Source organism: Odontesthes bonariensis, chromosome 5 (assembly GCF_027942865.1).
Source record: "Odontesthes bonariensis isolate fOdoBon6 chromosome 5, fOdoBon6.hap1, whole genome shotgun sequence".
Lineage (NCBI taxonomy): Eukaryota > Metazoa > Chordata > Actinopteri > Atheriniformes > Atherinopsidae > Odontesthes > Odontesthes bonariensis.
The window spans coordinates 37,651,656-37,667,410 of NC_134510.1; the positions used below are offsets into that span (position 1 = coordinate 37,651,656).

The 15,755-nt window shown below is 40.5% G+C and overlaps 1 protein-coding gene across 2 annotated transcripts; it reads left to right on the forward strand.

The window, feature by feature from the left end:
* The first annotated feature begins 2,548 nt into the window (after positions 1 to 2,548).
* On the forward strand, positions 2,549 to 14,396 carry LOC142380899 (natural killer cells antigen CD94-like). Of its 2 annotated transcripts, XM_075466839.1 has the most exons (6): positions 2,549 to 2,605; positions 3,596 to 3,661; positions 8,470 to 8,814; positions 13,209 to 13,363; positions 13,449 to 13,561; positions 13,798 to 14,396. In XM_075466839.1, exons 1-6 carry the CDS (start codon positions 2,557 to 2,559, stop codon positions 13,937 to 13,939), a joined length of 870 nt encoding a protein of 289 aa, XP_075322954.1. In that variant the 5' UTR covers positions 2,549 to 2,556; the 3' UTR covers positions 13,940 to 14,396. The 2 variants fall into 2 exon arrangements, with proteins under 2 accessions (XP_075322954.1, XP_075322955.1); XM_075466840.1 differs by lacking the exons at positions 2,549 to 2,605; positions 3,596 to 3,661 and adding an exon at positions 5,999 to 6,094.
* The last annotated feature ends 1,359 nt before the right edge of the window (positions 14,397 to 15,755 follow it).

Here is a 15,755-nt window from a genome sequence, read left to right on the forward strand (position 1 = left end):
CGCAGGAAGTCTGGCCACCCGCCAGACCGCCTCCTGCCGCCACGTCGCAGGAAGTCTGGCCACCCGCCAGACCGCCTCCTGCCGCCACGTCGCAGGAAGTCTGGCCACCCGCCAGACCGCCTCCTGCCGCCACGTCGCAGGAAGTCTGGCCACCCGCCAGACCGCCTCCTGCCGCCACGTCGCAGGAAGTCTGGCCACCCGCCAGACCTCCTTCTGCCGCCACGTCGCAGGAAGTCTGGCCACCCGCCAGACCTCCTTCTGCCGCCACGTCGCAGGAAGTCTGGCCACCCGCCAGACCGCCTCCTGCCGCCACGTCGCAGGAAGTCTGGCCACCCGCCAGACCGCCTCCTGCCTCCACGTCGCAGGAAGTCTGGCCACCCGCCAGACCGCCTCCTGCCGGCACGTCGCAGGAAGTCTGGCCACCCGCCAGACCGCCTCCTGCCTCCACGTCGCAGGAAGTCTGGCCACCCGCCAGACCGCCTCCGGCTTCGAGCCCCTCCCTCCCACCCAGGTTTTGGGTTGTCTGGGATCCACCCCTTGAGGGGGGGGCTCTGTCACGCCCATGGGATTTTCCCCATGTTTTTAGTTTCATATTTCATCATGTTTTAGGTTTCATGTCTTGGTTTTTGAGTTCTTGTTTTCAGTCTTGTCATTGTTTTTCCCCTCACTTCCCATGCCTGATCATTAGTTCATTCCCTTCACCTGTCCATTGTTCCCCAGCTGCACTCACTCACCCATCTCTCTCAGTTCACTATTTAGTTTCCAGGTTTCCCCTTTCAGTTTGTCGGATCTTTCCTTACCCTACCTACCTCGATACCCTGATACCTGATTTTCACCTCTCATGCCACAAAGCCACAAACCTAAGTTAAGTGTTTTCCATGTTATGTCAAGTATCATGGACATTTTGTTTTGTCAGTATTACATTCATGTCTTTGACCCTCAGTTTAGTCTTGTTATCCGGCTCAGCCGCGCTTTTTGTTTAACCTTTGTTTGCAAATAAACCAAGTTTTTCATTTTACACCTTTGAGTCTGCATCCGTGTCCTACCCACCACCCCAACCTGACACTTCTGGACAAATATCCTCCAAAGTCATGTATTTCAGTGGGATGGGGGGTGAAATGTGCATGTGTCTCATTCACATTTAGGGGATGTTAACCCACCAGAATTTAAAATATGACAACATTTGTATCACAATAATGCACGGAAACAGACGTAGTTCCTAGATCAGATTAAACCAAATGTTGACAGCAATCTGTAGCTAAAGGACAGCAGAGCCTTTGTCTTGTTGTTTGTTCTTTGCCCAAATGCTTTTTACATATTATTGAGGGAAAGAGGAACCTGTTTTTTCTCCATGACATACTGCTGGGATCCTTTTTAAAGCTGCGCTTCCAATCAGCACCATCACTTGTTAAAGACTGATGTTATCAACAGCTCTGAAGTAACAGTGGTGAATTATTTTTAAAGATGGAAGAGGAAATCAATTATGCCACACTGGTTTTAAGAAAGGTTGCTTCAGCTCCAAAAGGTAAAAGACTCCTTCCTCTCTGGGTTTAATGATTTATTTGGCATTTTATGCATCTTTAAAGGTGCTCTGTATGGAAGAATTACGGTCCAAACCTACTGATTTTAATATTCTGTGGTTATCTTTTTCTGGATGGACACATGGATAGATCTTTCTTAAAGGGGAAGTTTGGTTATTTTAAACCTGGACCTTATTTCTGGCATAAAACACGTTCATCTAATCACTGATAACAGTTTGGTGAAAGTCGGCGTCCTTCTGAAGATATTTAGATCACTGGAGATCAGCGTATATCCATATAACGGGAGAGAACAGGGCAGAGACAATACAGCCTCTAAATAAGGCATTATCTGTCTTTATTTCACCAATACTTTAACACCAATGAATGAATGAACGCGTACTATTGCACTGTTAGCTCAGAGCTGCCGTGTTGTTGTTCTTGGGGGCTATCGGGGGGCTTATAGGCAGCTTTCTACGCACGCATCTTCTGGGATGACATCATCGACGCGCCCCGCTGCAGCATATCAATAATGACTCATCGATTTTCATATATATTTATATATACTCCTTAAGTTTCTTCTAAGTTGTCCGTTGATTAACAGTCATTTTAAACGCCTTTTTTTCAGATCCTGAGGGTTAGACTGTTCGTACACTTTTGATCAGCTGATCAACAGCCTGTTTGAGTTTAAATGCAGTTTTCAATAAATTATCAATTCTATTTCTTGCTCTCTTGCTGCTGCTTCTTCTTTTTGCATTTTGAGGCTATAACTACTACCCGGTTACGGTTCCACCAGCGCGAAATGCAAAATACTTGTAACGTTTCCTCCGGTCTTCAGATCTAGTTCAGCAGTGTATGTGACGCTGCACTGAATGCATTTGTTGCTGCTTTGTCTTTAAATCTGCATGTAAAGAGTTCGGGTGTTTTTCCCAACAGGTACAACTGTGATGAGTGCTTGTGAATACATTGATTTCACTGTCTGTAAACATCTTTTCGTATTGTTATGTTTTGGGATACAGACAAAGAAGAAGAAGAAGAGATGATTTATTCTGTGGTGAAGCTTCAAGAGTCTGCAGCTACTGAACTTAGTAAGTTATCTGTCTGAAACAGAACAAACTCAGATAATAGAGATATAATTATAAGATTATAATAGATAATAGATGATAGATAACAGAAACAAACTTTCTGATGTTGCTCTTCTTTCTGTTTTAGAGCTTTTCGGTTACTGTTTCAATACTCTGTCTTGAGATCCAAGGCAACACGGTGATGCTGTTGAATTCAACTGTTTTTATCCATTCTTCATATTCCTCCTTCTGTCACATAGAAAAAAAATAAGGACCTGCCAGTTTATTTAGTCGTGGAACTAAAAAAATTCTTAATAAAACAGGTGCCTGCGACTACTGAAGAAATCATTTACATTACTTAATGAAATATGCAAAACAACAGCAGAACAAACTCATTATCACGTTGTTTCCTCTTCTCTTTGTGGAGCTGTTTATTGGAGCTGTTACCAGAAGCAGAAACATAACATACATTAGAATTAACTTATAACACAGTAACCATATTGTATGTTGAAATTGACCTGAGATAAGATGTAAATTTAAATGTGTACAGAGAAATTAAGTTAAACGTTTGTAGCAAAATTAAACTTTAGCAGAGAAATTAAACATTTGTATAGAATTAAAAATGTACAGAGGAATTAAAAATATATACGTATATATTTAATACATATATGCTGATGATGGTCATTTTTTGGACTGATGCTTTCTAACTCTTCTTTTCTGGTATTTGACTCAACAATCAAGGACTTCTAATGTCATCCTCAACAAAATAAAAAAAGAGGAAATTAACCTTTATGAACCTTTCGTTGTTTTTTAGAATAAACTATCTGTTTATGGGATTTGCAGGTCACTGCATTCTGTTTTTATATAGATTTTACTACGCAGTCCCAGCTTTTAGACACCGGGGTTGTTACCGTTGTGCTGTTTGTTGGATGGGATCACTGATGCTGTGAAGAATCCTGATGAATCCATTCATTCAGCTCTTTCTTTTCCATTTATCATGTTGTTGTGACACAGAGGAAAAGGAGGACCAGGCAGTTATTTCTGAAGTGAACCCTAAAGAGCTTGCAACTCCTTTATCAAGTAAGTTATTCAATTTTGCTGAACCGTACAATATATCTTATCAACAAAAGAAGAAACTAATGTTTCAAGTAGGCTCTTTGATGATGCCAACCCTGAGAATAATGAAAGCAATTTTATTTAAGATGTCTAAGATAACCCTAAATGTATGTTATTGTGGCTGTCAGGAGGCTTCTGACACAAAGAAAGACAGAAACATCTGGAGTTATATTGACAGTGACTCACACAGCCCAACAAAGAAGAGCATTCAGACACAATTTTTAGAAAAATGCAGCCAAATCCAGAAATGAGCTCTAAGTTAGAGACTCCGTATTTGCTTGTGTTTGGTCTGTTAGTATTCAGTTTCTTAAAGCAGAGTAAGTTGCAGTGTGTTCTGATAGCAGAATGTACAGAGATTACAGCTGCACGTGGTGTGGTGGTTAGCACCGTCACCTCACAGCGAGAGGGTTCCAGGTTGCGTGGGTTCTCTCCAGGTACCCCGGGTTCCCCCCACTGTCCAAAAACATGCATGTTAGCTTAATGGGTGTCTCTAAAAATTGTCCCTAGGAGAGCATCAGTGGGGTTACATGGCACTGAAAAAATCGGATTAAGGGCTAAATTACAATAAGACTGAGTTATTAAATTCATGTAGACACCTTAATCTGACAAGAAATTGGATCGGATCGGATTAGGACCCCGAGATAACTGGGTTGAAAGTCACACTAAAGTCTTTGTCTTTGTTTTCTAAATATTCCCATTTGTCTCGGGACCTAACTTACCGCACTTACTCTAGCACTAGTTCTGCTCTTAGCTGTTTGGTTTTGGAAGGAAATGCACTTCTGATTTCTTGTGACCTGAAGTTCTTTTGCATACCGATGTGGAACACACTTATTGTAAGTCGCTTTGGATAAAAGCGTCTGCAAAGTGACCGTAATGTAATGTAATGTAGACGCTGAAGCACGTGGTGAATTGGACTTTACGTTCTGCGCATGCTCGAGATTTTTTCCCGGGGTTGTGACCCAGAAGTCAAAGGAGACGATATGACTCAGTGGGGTCACATGGCACTGAAAGGATCAGATAATTGGCTAAATTACAATCAGAATGAGCTGAGCAAGGGTAATTCTCCTTGGATATCTGGCGGTGAATGAATGGGATCAGAGGCACAAAGCGTGTCATACCCCGGTATGATAGGTGGCGCTGTACCCATTCCAGCTGTTGCTAATAGAGCCACTTCCTGTTGACCTCTTCACCACCAACAACAACAACAAACTCAGGCATTGGAGAAAGATGGAGAACGCAGAGCCAGATGAAGCTACGTCCCTCTACATTTGGTCTGTGATGAGCTGCTTGTTGCACAAACTCGATGCCCAACGGAGCATTCTCCATCGCGTTGTTTGTTTCTTTCTGACGGCGACAACAACAGGAATATCGTCTCCTTTGACTTCCGGGTCACGACCCCGGGAAAACATCTGGAGCGTGCGCAGAACGCAAAGTCTGATTCACCACGTGCTTCAGCGTCTACAAGCAGGTTTAGAGTGACTTTCAACCCAGTTATCTCGGGGTCTGAATCCGATCCGATCCAATTCTTAGTCAGATTAAGGTGTCTACATGTACTTAATAACTCAGTCTGATTGTAATTGAGCCAATAATCCGATCCTTTCAGGGCCATGTGACCCCACTGAGTGTTGTTGTCGCCGTCAGAAAGAAACAAACAACGCGATGCAGAATGCTCCGTTGGGCATCGAGTTTGTGCAACAAGCAGCTCATCACAGACCAAATGTAGAGGGACGTAGCTTCATCTTGCTCTGCGTTCTCCATCTTTCTCCAATGCCTGAGTCTGTTGTTGTTGTTGGTGGTGAAGAGGTCAACAGGAAGTGGCTCTATTAGCAACAGCTGGAATGGGTACAGCGCCACCTATCATACCGGGGTATGACACGCTTTGTGCCTCTGATCCCATTCATTCACCGCCAGATATCCAAGGAGAATTACCCTCGCTCAGATAAGGAGCATAACCCAACTATAGCTAAAATCGAATTAATCTCATCATGTAGACCCACTGCGTGTGTGTGGATGTTTGTCTCGTTTGTCTCTGTGGGGCCCTGTGATGGACTGGCGACCTGCAGGGTGTACCCCGCCGCTGGGATAGGCTCCAGCCCCCCCATGACCCGACCGACTGATTAAAGGGTATAGAGAATGGATGGATGGATGAAGATAACTTACTTGATGAAAAAGGGGATAATTGTTTCATGTCAGACTGTTTTATCGTCTATGGAAGAGAAATCGTTCTTGTTCAGTGGATCATTTTCAGTAAACTTTCCACAATGATGTTGAGTCTCTTTTTTTTGTTCCAAGCAGAAGTTGAAGCAGCTGCTTGCTGTCACTCTCGCCTGTTGCTGGTGTGTTTGGGGATACTTTGCGTTGTCCTGGCAGGGACCATCGTGGCGATGGCCGTCTACAGTGAGTTCCATTTCAGTGCTAAACTTTCATCAACGATTGCAACAGCTCACATCAAATTTGTATCAGCAAAAAGACAAAACAAAGAGATCTGTTATGTATTTTATGCTCTGGGTTTGGATCTGTTAGTTTGACTGTATTGCTTTCAGAGAAAGGGTTAAAGTTAACACCTAAACTCTAAAGGTTCTTAATAAAAAGGTCCTGATAATTAGAGATTGAAATAAGCTCTTTGTTAAGGTTAAGGGATCTTAATTGTCATGTCTATAAGAAAATTCCGGCAGTTAGAGTTATAAACTTTACTTCGACCACCTGAGGATGCTGTTATTTAAATGTAAGCTGTCACTTGCTGAAACTGGTGCCGTCTCATCCTTTATAACCACAACATTTCATTAGATTTAATGTGTTTTAACCAGTGTTGTATAAAGTACTGAAATCTCACACTCAAGTAAAAGTATAGGTACCCCTCCAAAATATGACTTTGGTAAAAGTCCAAGTCACTGACTGAAATGTTACTTGGGTTAAAGTCTTAAAGTATCCGAAACGTCTTGTACTTAAGTATGAGAATTACTGTAAAAATAGATACTTAAGTATTTAAGTACTTAGTACTTAAGTAATGTAATGAAAAGTATAAGTAAAAAGTAAACGTTTTTTATATTTTGGTAAACTTTGAAGGTCAAATACACTTAAAATCTACACACAACCAAGTGCAAGCAAAATTTAGACCAGGTTTAGACAGAAAATACAAACTTTGTGAACCTTTAAGTTTTTCTTCTTCAAGTAAGGTCAGTGCTGAAAATGAGTCGTACATTACACCATTAAGAAAAAAAATGAAACAAAAGAGGCTGCTGCTGTTATTGCCATCATTATAAACAAAATTTAAAGAAAAAAACAGGAGAAAAGTGAAGCTTATCTGGCATCTGAAGAGGGAGTCCAGTTTGAAAGCCCTTTTGTAAACCTTTCTAAAAAATAAATAAAATAACAGTAAATAAAATAATAGTACAGAAAATGTTTGTCTCTCTCTCTCCCCCTTTTTTTTTGTAACGAGTAACTAAACCGAACAATGAAAATGTATTGGAGTAAAAGTATGCAATTAAGTTCGGAAATATAGTGAAGTAAAAGTGAAAGTTGAAACTCAAGGAAAGTACAAAGTATTCCAAAATATACTTAAGTACAGTAGTGAAGTATTTTTACTTCGTTACTATACAACACTGGTTTAAACCTATAAGATGTTTAACTTATTATGAATATTAGGAAGTCAGCAGGGAAATTAGGCAAAATACAAAGAAAAAAATGCATTTTTAAGGCTGTTTGACTAAAAAGCAGAGGACTGTAAGAGCTTGGCATATGTTTGGAGTTTGGATTTAAATCCCCTCCATAAGGAGATGTGTGCAGATGTTTTTGATGGGTACTGTATCCTGGAATTACATTTTATTGATACTTTATTGTATTTATTTATGACACATTCTGCCTCTTGTGGTAAATACTAATAGTAGAATGTATAATACTACGTTGGTACGCAGTGCAAAACGTTTCATTTTCACAACAGTTGCTAAAATAACTTTCCATGTTAGGCAAACTCATTTTCCTTTTGTCTGCACGGACACACAGCGTTATGATACGTGGGTTTGCGAGGCGTAAGGACACGGAGGCGGACTTCAAAAAGAAGACTTGGTTTATTTTCAAACAGAGAACAAGGTTATCAAGGCGTGCCTGAGCCAGATGACAAGCCAAGAACTATGAAAACAAAACATGACTAAGACAAAACCAAGAACATGACTTGGAAAAACAAAAGACTTGGCTTAGCTTAGCTTAACTTAACTTGGCATGAAGGGTGAATGTGCAAGGATCTCACCATGACTGAGAGAAAACAGGGAACCTAAGTACTGTGGGCACTGATGAGTGAAACTAATGACCTGAACATGGTGACTGAGGAAAGAGAAACTGTGGGAAAACTGGCAAAACTAAACATGAGCTAGAAAACTAAAGACTAAACACCAAGGCATGAGAAACCAAAACATGAGAGAACACAAAACTCAGAACTAAAAACATGACGCAAAACCCCATGTTCATGACACACAGCTCACATCACGATGTATGCATCTAATGTCTCCCAATGTTTCAAATACATGATGGCATTACCCGTCACGTGTTTCTGCATGTTGACGCTTTCACCTGCGACATGTTTAAAACACATGGTCACGCATGCATGGTACTAAATACATGGTTAGGGCTCACACATACCTGTTACTGTAATTTCACGTATTTACTCCCCTGCACAAAACAGATGTTTACACTGTAGCATTATGGACACATCAACTGAAAATATGACATATATTGACTAATTGACTGACTGATGTGCGCTCTCTTTTCGTTCACAGTTACCATGGTAACGAACAAACAGGAAGCAAACCTCAGTGCAGAAAACCAGCAGCTGATGGAAGTCCTAAAGAATCAGACCGAACAGTTGACCGCTGACAATAGAGTCCTAAAGAACCAGACCGACCAGTTGACCGCTGACAATAGAGTCCTAAAGAACCAGACCGAACAGTTGACCGCTGACAATAGAGTCCTACAGAATCGGACCGATCTGATGACGGTGGAGATTGGAAACTTAGAAAATCAGACTAAGCACCTGAACAGACAGAAAGACGACCTCAACTGGACGCTGGGAGTCATCCTGACGTTCGACAGCTTTCCGGTGAAGGAATTCTGCCCTGACAAAAGTAAGTACATAATAAAGCCATTTAACAACACAATACTTCATCAAAAACACCCAAATGTTGTTGGCAGGATGGTAAATTCAGTACTTTTTACCCTGTTTAAAGTTTCTTTAAAATAAAATTTGTGGCTGAATGAGGGTTCTTGATGCAGCGCCGTCTGAGGGATCAGAGATCACGGGTGTCCAGCTTAGGCTCGCTCCCTGGTCCTTTACACACTGAAACTCCTCCAGAGTTCTTGAACGCTTTCATGATATTCTGCTCTGTAGAGGGAGAAATATGCAAATCCCTTCCAATCTTTCTCTGAGGAACATTGGGCCTCATGCAAGAACATTTTTGTATTTTTATTCTAAATTTCTCTCACTTTTTTTGTACGAAGGTCTCGTATGAACACGCCACGTCAGATTCAACAAACGCTCTTAACTTGTGTGTGTTAACGGCCTGCGTAAATTATGAATAACACCCGTGCGTATTTAAGTGCACGAGGATAGTAGATTTGCATACTCCACGCCCAAAATGATACCATATAAGGCTGTGCTTCCTCGCTCCTGTGCCAGGAAAAGTTGAGTGTTGAGTCATGAGAATGGCATCAAGGCGCAAAAAGAACAACTTTATGGGCTCTGAGACTGAAGTTCTGCTTTCAGAGATCCAGAAAGGAAAAAATCTGTCATTTTTAGCAGCGTCAGCAGTGGAATTACGGGACCTGCTAAAGCCAAGAAATGGGAAGCAATTACGAGTGCTGTTAATTCCGTGTCACCTGTAGTTCGTAATGTCATCGAAATAAAGAAGAAATGGTTTGATAGCGCCTGGTTTTTTATAAGCCGTGCAATCAGTTGTTGCCCCATCATGATGGCTCTTCGATGGGGCGGTCCATGAGGGGGGTCTTCTGGCACCACACCTTCTGGTCTGCCTGGACTGGTTCAGGTAGTAGGAGACCCTCGTTCATGGCAATATTGTGCAAATCTGGCATGCCCTCTCTGGGCTATAGACCAGTTTGCCCGTTCTCACTGTCTCAATAAACCTTATTTATTGTAGGGCACCACCTTCAAAGAAAGAAAAACACAGAATGTTACGATTCTGGTCTGTGAAGTTAATGTTTCAATTAATAATCAGTCTCATATCTCGCTACTTTCGTGAATTCTCGTTTGGTTTGACAGACAAAGAAAGCATACAACACAACTTGTTTATTTTTTTTTTTTATATATATAACCTATTTATTAAAAAGACATGGACCTTAAAACAAACAGGAGATATGCGTTGAATATGGGTGATTATATAAAACACATATAAAAAAATATGGGTGAATGGAGAGGTACCGGTTTTACTCAAATAGTTTAGGTTTGCGTACTGTTTGTAGCTAAAGACTGACATCTTGGATTCATTTAAAACTATGTGATGACGTGCAGCAGCGGAGGTTAAAAACGTGCAACATAAAAAGACAAGGATGACGATGGACGAACGAAAACACAGAAAGCGTTTATCTTTAGACTACTTCATTCTGTTTCTTTCTATGTTCGGATTTTCTTCTTCTTCCTCATCTTTCTATCCTGTCTTAGTCTTCATCTTCTTCTCTGTTCTTAACTTGCTTCTTCATGATTCATTCCTTCTCTGCCGCATCATTCTGAAAACTTCTTCATTTCATTCTCTTCTGTCTCAAATCTTTTTTCTTTACTCTGGATTTCGAATCGCGGGGTGTGACGTAGGCTTACGCTACGCTTTCAGCCAATGATATGCCTGAAACTGTTGTGATGTCTGCCTGGGTGTGTTTGTAAGGCGATCTGTTCTAACGTTTATAGAGATTTTGGATAAAACAAAGAAACTCTATTTCTCTGTTTCTTCCGTCTCATAAAGCTGGCATACACTGTGCGATTTTTTTCAATCGCGGTATTCAGCTGCTGCTCATACTGTACGAGTGAATCGCAGGGGTTAAAACGTCACAGCTCATGATTCCTGTTCTCACACTGTACGATCCGATGGTCTGATGCGATCTGGCTGCTCACACTACACGACACGTCGGACGCGGTCGGACTGTCCGGAACTGCAAGAAGAAGAAGCCGGAAGTTCTGTTCTGTTGTCTTCTTCTTCTTCTGATGAAAATTTTCTCTTCCGTATCTATGTTCGTGCAAGCGTAGTGTGACAGGATGAGGTAAATCGGCTCGTGCAACTGCTTCAACTGTGCGAGAGCCTCACGAGGGGCGACCAGGATTTCAAACAAGTTTGATTTTCATCCGATCGATCGGGAGGTGGTCGGGAGGGCTTAATCGTTTGTCGTTACCCCATGTATACTACACAATGCGAGACGCACGATTGAGCAAAACTCGGCCCGATCTCCAAAATAGTCGCACGAGTGAAAATCTTGTCGACATCGGGCCAAAAATCGCACAGTGTATGCCCAGCTTAAAACATTTGTCTCGATGATTCTGAAAACACCACAACTTGTTAAGATATGCAGATTAAATATATGACATAGACTTATGATATAAAGACATCAAGTACACATAACATGACATAGACGATGATTATGAGTCTCAACATTCAGATAATATATCTGTAAATTAGGACATATGAATAGCGAACCAAACAATGTTATTTTCCCGTGTTACCCATGGAGTACAAAAAGATACGGAAGGAACATCGGTTAACAGTTGCAATTCTTCATATAAATGTCCAGTTTACTGCGGGTTGGTCATTTTTATTTCTTTGTCATACTTTCAAGTAGGATCATGAAAAGAGTCTTTAAATGCAGCTCGTGATTTCGCTGGGAACCTGAAAGAACTTGTACAAAGTTATCAAACACATTTAATACAGTTTTAAGATTCAGCTGAAAGTTACTCTAAGTAAAGTAATGTTCAGTTCTATTTAGGCATCTGGTTCTCTTATCTGGGTGGATGAGGGGAAAACGTCAACTTTGATTTACTGATTTACTGTCCAGATAAGATAGGGAATGGGTTAGTCTCCCATTTCTCCTAAGAGGGTTCTTCGTTTGTTCAGCTTAAGTTTATGGCATAGGTCTAGTACTAAATACACTTCCAAATGCTTTCGTAGGCTGAAGGTTGTTGTAAATTAGGCCATCTCAGTCTCTTCCTTTGTTTAGACGTCCTCCATCTGGTCCCTACCCAGAAAAACATCCCCCACAGGAATGTTTGGGTCTTCCAAAGGTTTAAGTTTGTATTAATTCCACACTTGAGTACGCTACAACTAGTTGGACAGCGGTGTATGGGAATGTGATGTACCATGGGTGATAAACTGATGAGAGCTTTGATGACCAAGGGGAGCGCATGAATCACAGAGGACTGGGACACCCCCGATCTGTCTCCAGTCTCCCTCTGAAAGGTTCCAGTGGCCAAAAATCCAAAGCTGGTGAAGACCTGGACGTGTGGTGGAATTGGGTTTGATCGGCGTGTTTCTCTCTGGAGTTGTGGCTCCAGCAAGCTGCATATTTGCAGCAGCACAGTCCTTGGCAATCTAAATCGCTTCCCATTCACCTTGTTATATACAGAGTCAAATTAACCTTCAATTAGTGCATAACTTAAGTCCAACAGAATAATGTAAGCATCATTATGGGGTATAATGTATATATTTATTTATGTTTGCTTCAAAGTAATTAAATATACAATCCATTAGTCAAGCAAACTTGATTGGAATAACAGCGGACACTTTTAGGAAACTCCTACGACAGGTCTGGATCACTCGTAAATTCTGTTCGTACCTGAAAAAAAACGTAAAATACGAAGAGATTGGTGAATGCGCAAATTCTCCTAAATCAGTTGTACGCACGACTTAAGAACAAATCTGTGCGTACGAACGGTTGTTGCACGAGGCCCAATGTTTTTCTGACACGTTTGTGGACAAACTGGAGCTCCTCTTTTGTACCAAATCATGATAACTATCATCTGATGTCCTGTTTTCTTTATTGCTAGCCCACATCACAACTTTACAGACTTAACATGCAACAAATAAAGTTGAAAACAACATTTAATATCTTTTATAGTTTATATTGGCTGGATTTATTCTGGCTGAAAAAGTCCCGCGAAGATGCTCGGGGATGGAAATATTAGATATTGCACATTTTCAAAGTAGATAGATTCATAGTTTCACAGTCATAAGTCTTTTAAAGTTTTATCATTTGTTATCATTCAGTTCAGTTCAGTTTTGTTTATATACCAATGAAAAAAATACTAGTACCATATCAAATCACAACGAATGATATCTCAAGGCATTTCAACTACAGTCCCTTTTAAACTAATTCTAACCAATTCATTGTAATAAGATTCCTCACATTCATTCAAATCCAAATGAGTCTAATCCATATAAATTCAGTCAGTTTAAAAAGGCTGCCATTTGATTTTGATATGTTAGATTTAATACTGAATCAATTTCTCCGACCATTTCTTGAGCAGAGTGTCAGCCCTGTCAGGGCGGCTGGATTCTTTACCAGAAAAAGTGCTACCTGTTTTATGATAAACCCGCTCCTTGGCTGACATGGACACAAAGTCAAACATATTGCAAAAACTGCGGTGCAGATCTGGTTGTTATTGATAATCAGCAAGAACAGGTGAGCTGTACATTTTCTTTTTTCCAATTGATGTCTGTACCAAAGTGTGAATGTTTCTGATGATTCGCCATGTGATGACTTCCAGGAATTCATCAGTAAGAACATCAAGTCTTACTATAGCGACCATGGATACTGGATTGGGTTAAAAGAAAGTAACGGCAACTTTATCTGGATTGATGGACGCACAGACACTCTCCAGTAAGATCCAAAAGTAAAAAATAAGTATTGACCATGACTACGGCCCAGCGCTGAGACAGAAAAAGAAAAGAAGGATTTATTTTCAATGCAAACTCAAATCAGAAAGTATAAACTATACATTTACCAGGATTTGATGTCAGCTGTTTGTTTCTTGCAAAACTAAAGTTGTTTGATTTAATGAAGTGCATTAGCAGTACTATGAATGCTGATAATACTGTTCATGTTTACATTTTAAGGTACTGGCTGGAGACTGGTGGATCACATCCATATGTGCTGGTTATCCCTGATAAGAGCCCAACACAGAGCTGGAAAAGAGGTTCTCCTGAATTTCAACTCCAATTAATCTGTGAGAGTGAAGCCTTGATAAGGTTAAATTAGTGAACACTGTGTCTGACTTTGTCCTCTTGGTGCCGCATGCATAACTACACACTTGCTTCATCGCTTTTGAATAAGAAAATCCAAAAGTATGTTGATTTATATGCTAATGCTCTTTAGAATGAATTTTATTACATTAATATGCCTTTTTAAAGATTGAATAATATTGTTCTAAATAATGGGACAGTAATGAGGAACTTAGACTTCTACTGATTATAAATTGTATGGTAATTCATTCACATATAAGCTGGGTGTAAAAATGTAATTGATGTAAACTGAGTCGGGATGTTTTTAAGTCAATTGATCAAAATAGTTGTGATGTATTTGCCATTTATTTCATGAAAATAGCCTTGATTGGAAGATAATCCTCATGGTAAATCATGAAAACGCTTGCAAACTTGTAAAGGCATTGATCAACTGTTTGTAAAATTAGCAGAGCGCTTTGAATGCTATGATTAAAATTGTGAATTGATTTGAAAAACTTGACTTACAATGTTTTTTTAAAATAGAGTGAGTCTGGTAGCGAGCTGGGCCATAAATTCATCATTCAGACAGACATTTCTTACCTAAATTAACACGAGAAATCCTTTTATTTGAAAAAACAAGTTAAGTAAAGTAGCCTGTAGGCAACACACAGAACAATGACATAAACAGCAGACCTAGTAGGCCGATGCAGCCAACAATTTAATATGATCCTGGAGTGACATACTCCATTAGAAGTGCATTTAACAGAAATAAATAGCCTTGGCATCAACGTAATCCCAGAGAATTTGGCAAATTTGTAGCTTTTTTGGATCCCCCTACAATTGCGGGTTGTGCTGCGGCTCCTGACACATTTCTCGGGGGGGGGGGGGGGGGGGCAACAGTAGCGATTATGACTAAAGCAGTTGATGTCAAAGTCAAATACACCGAGGGCCAAAAAAAACAAACTTGTTACAGGCCGAGGGCCGGACTGGTTCAATGTTTATTAAAACATATTGAAATGATTGCACATAGCCTATTGAACCAAGACCTAACACACTGTATATTATTTAATGATTAAATGAATAAAGCAATATTTTGTTATGGCTCTGTCACTAACTTCAAGTGAAAACATTTTCAACAGGCAAACAGCAAAAAATTAAATTGTTTTTAAAAACAAAATATTTTTCTTAATATCAAGAAAAATGCATGAATAAAAGTGCATGCATTATAAACTGAAAATGCATTATTGTGCTGCTCTATGATCCTACCGATCACTGCTTTCAAATAGTAAAATAAATCAAATCAGTTGTATTCTTTCTCATGGCTCTTATCTGCAATTTTCCCTGAGTCCATTCAACTGAAAAATGCTTTTGCGACCTCTTTTGCCACAATAAAGCTAGCCTTGACAGCAGCCTCGCTTTGTGATTTGGCATATGTGAACACAGCCTGCCTGGACTTAAGGCCTCGTTTTAATTCTGCCACCTTCTGTAGCCTTTGTTCCGTGTCCACATTCTTGTCTTTGTCTTTGTGTGTTTCTGAGACGTTTGATAGTACCTTCTTAGATTATATTCTTTCATTACAGCCAAACTTTCTTTGCCTTTTACCTCCATGAACATGCACTCTGCCTCCCACCTGGCTTGAAAGCCCCTGTTCTCAGCGTCCACCTTACGTTTAGCCATTTTTGAGGAGGGGGGGTAGCTGAAAGTTGATCTCTGCTCTGACTGCTGATGAATAATGAAGCCGCTTGTGCGCGCTGCAGTGACTTCGCGGGCTGCCGTTGCATTGTGGGGAATGTAGTGTTGGTGCGTGCAAAACGCCAGCGGGTGGCTGTGGCCTGCGGGCCAGTTCTAATAGT

Coding starts and splice junctions, on each gene's coding strand:
- LOC142380899 (XM_075466839.1), top strand. CDS start 2,557: ATGATTTATTCTGTGGTGAAGCTTCAAGAGTCTGCAGCTACTGAACTT. Junction 2,606..3,595: donor GTCTGCAGCTACTGAACTTA/GTAAGTTATCTG, acceptor GTTGTGACACAG/AGGAAAAGGAGGACCAGGCA. Junction 3,662..8,469: donor GCTTGCAACTCCTTTATCAA/GTAAGTTATTCA, acceptor TTTCGTTCACAG/TTACCATGGTAACGAACAAA.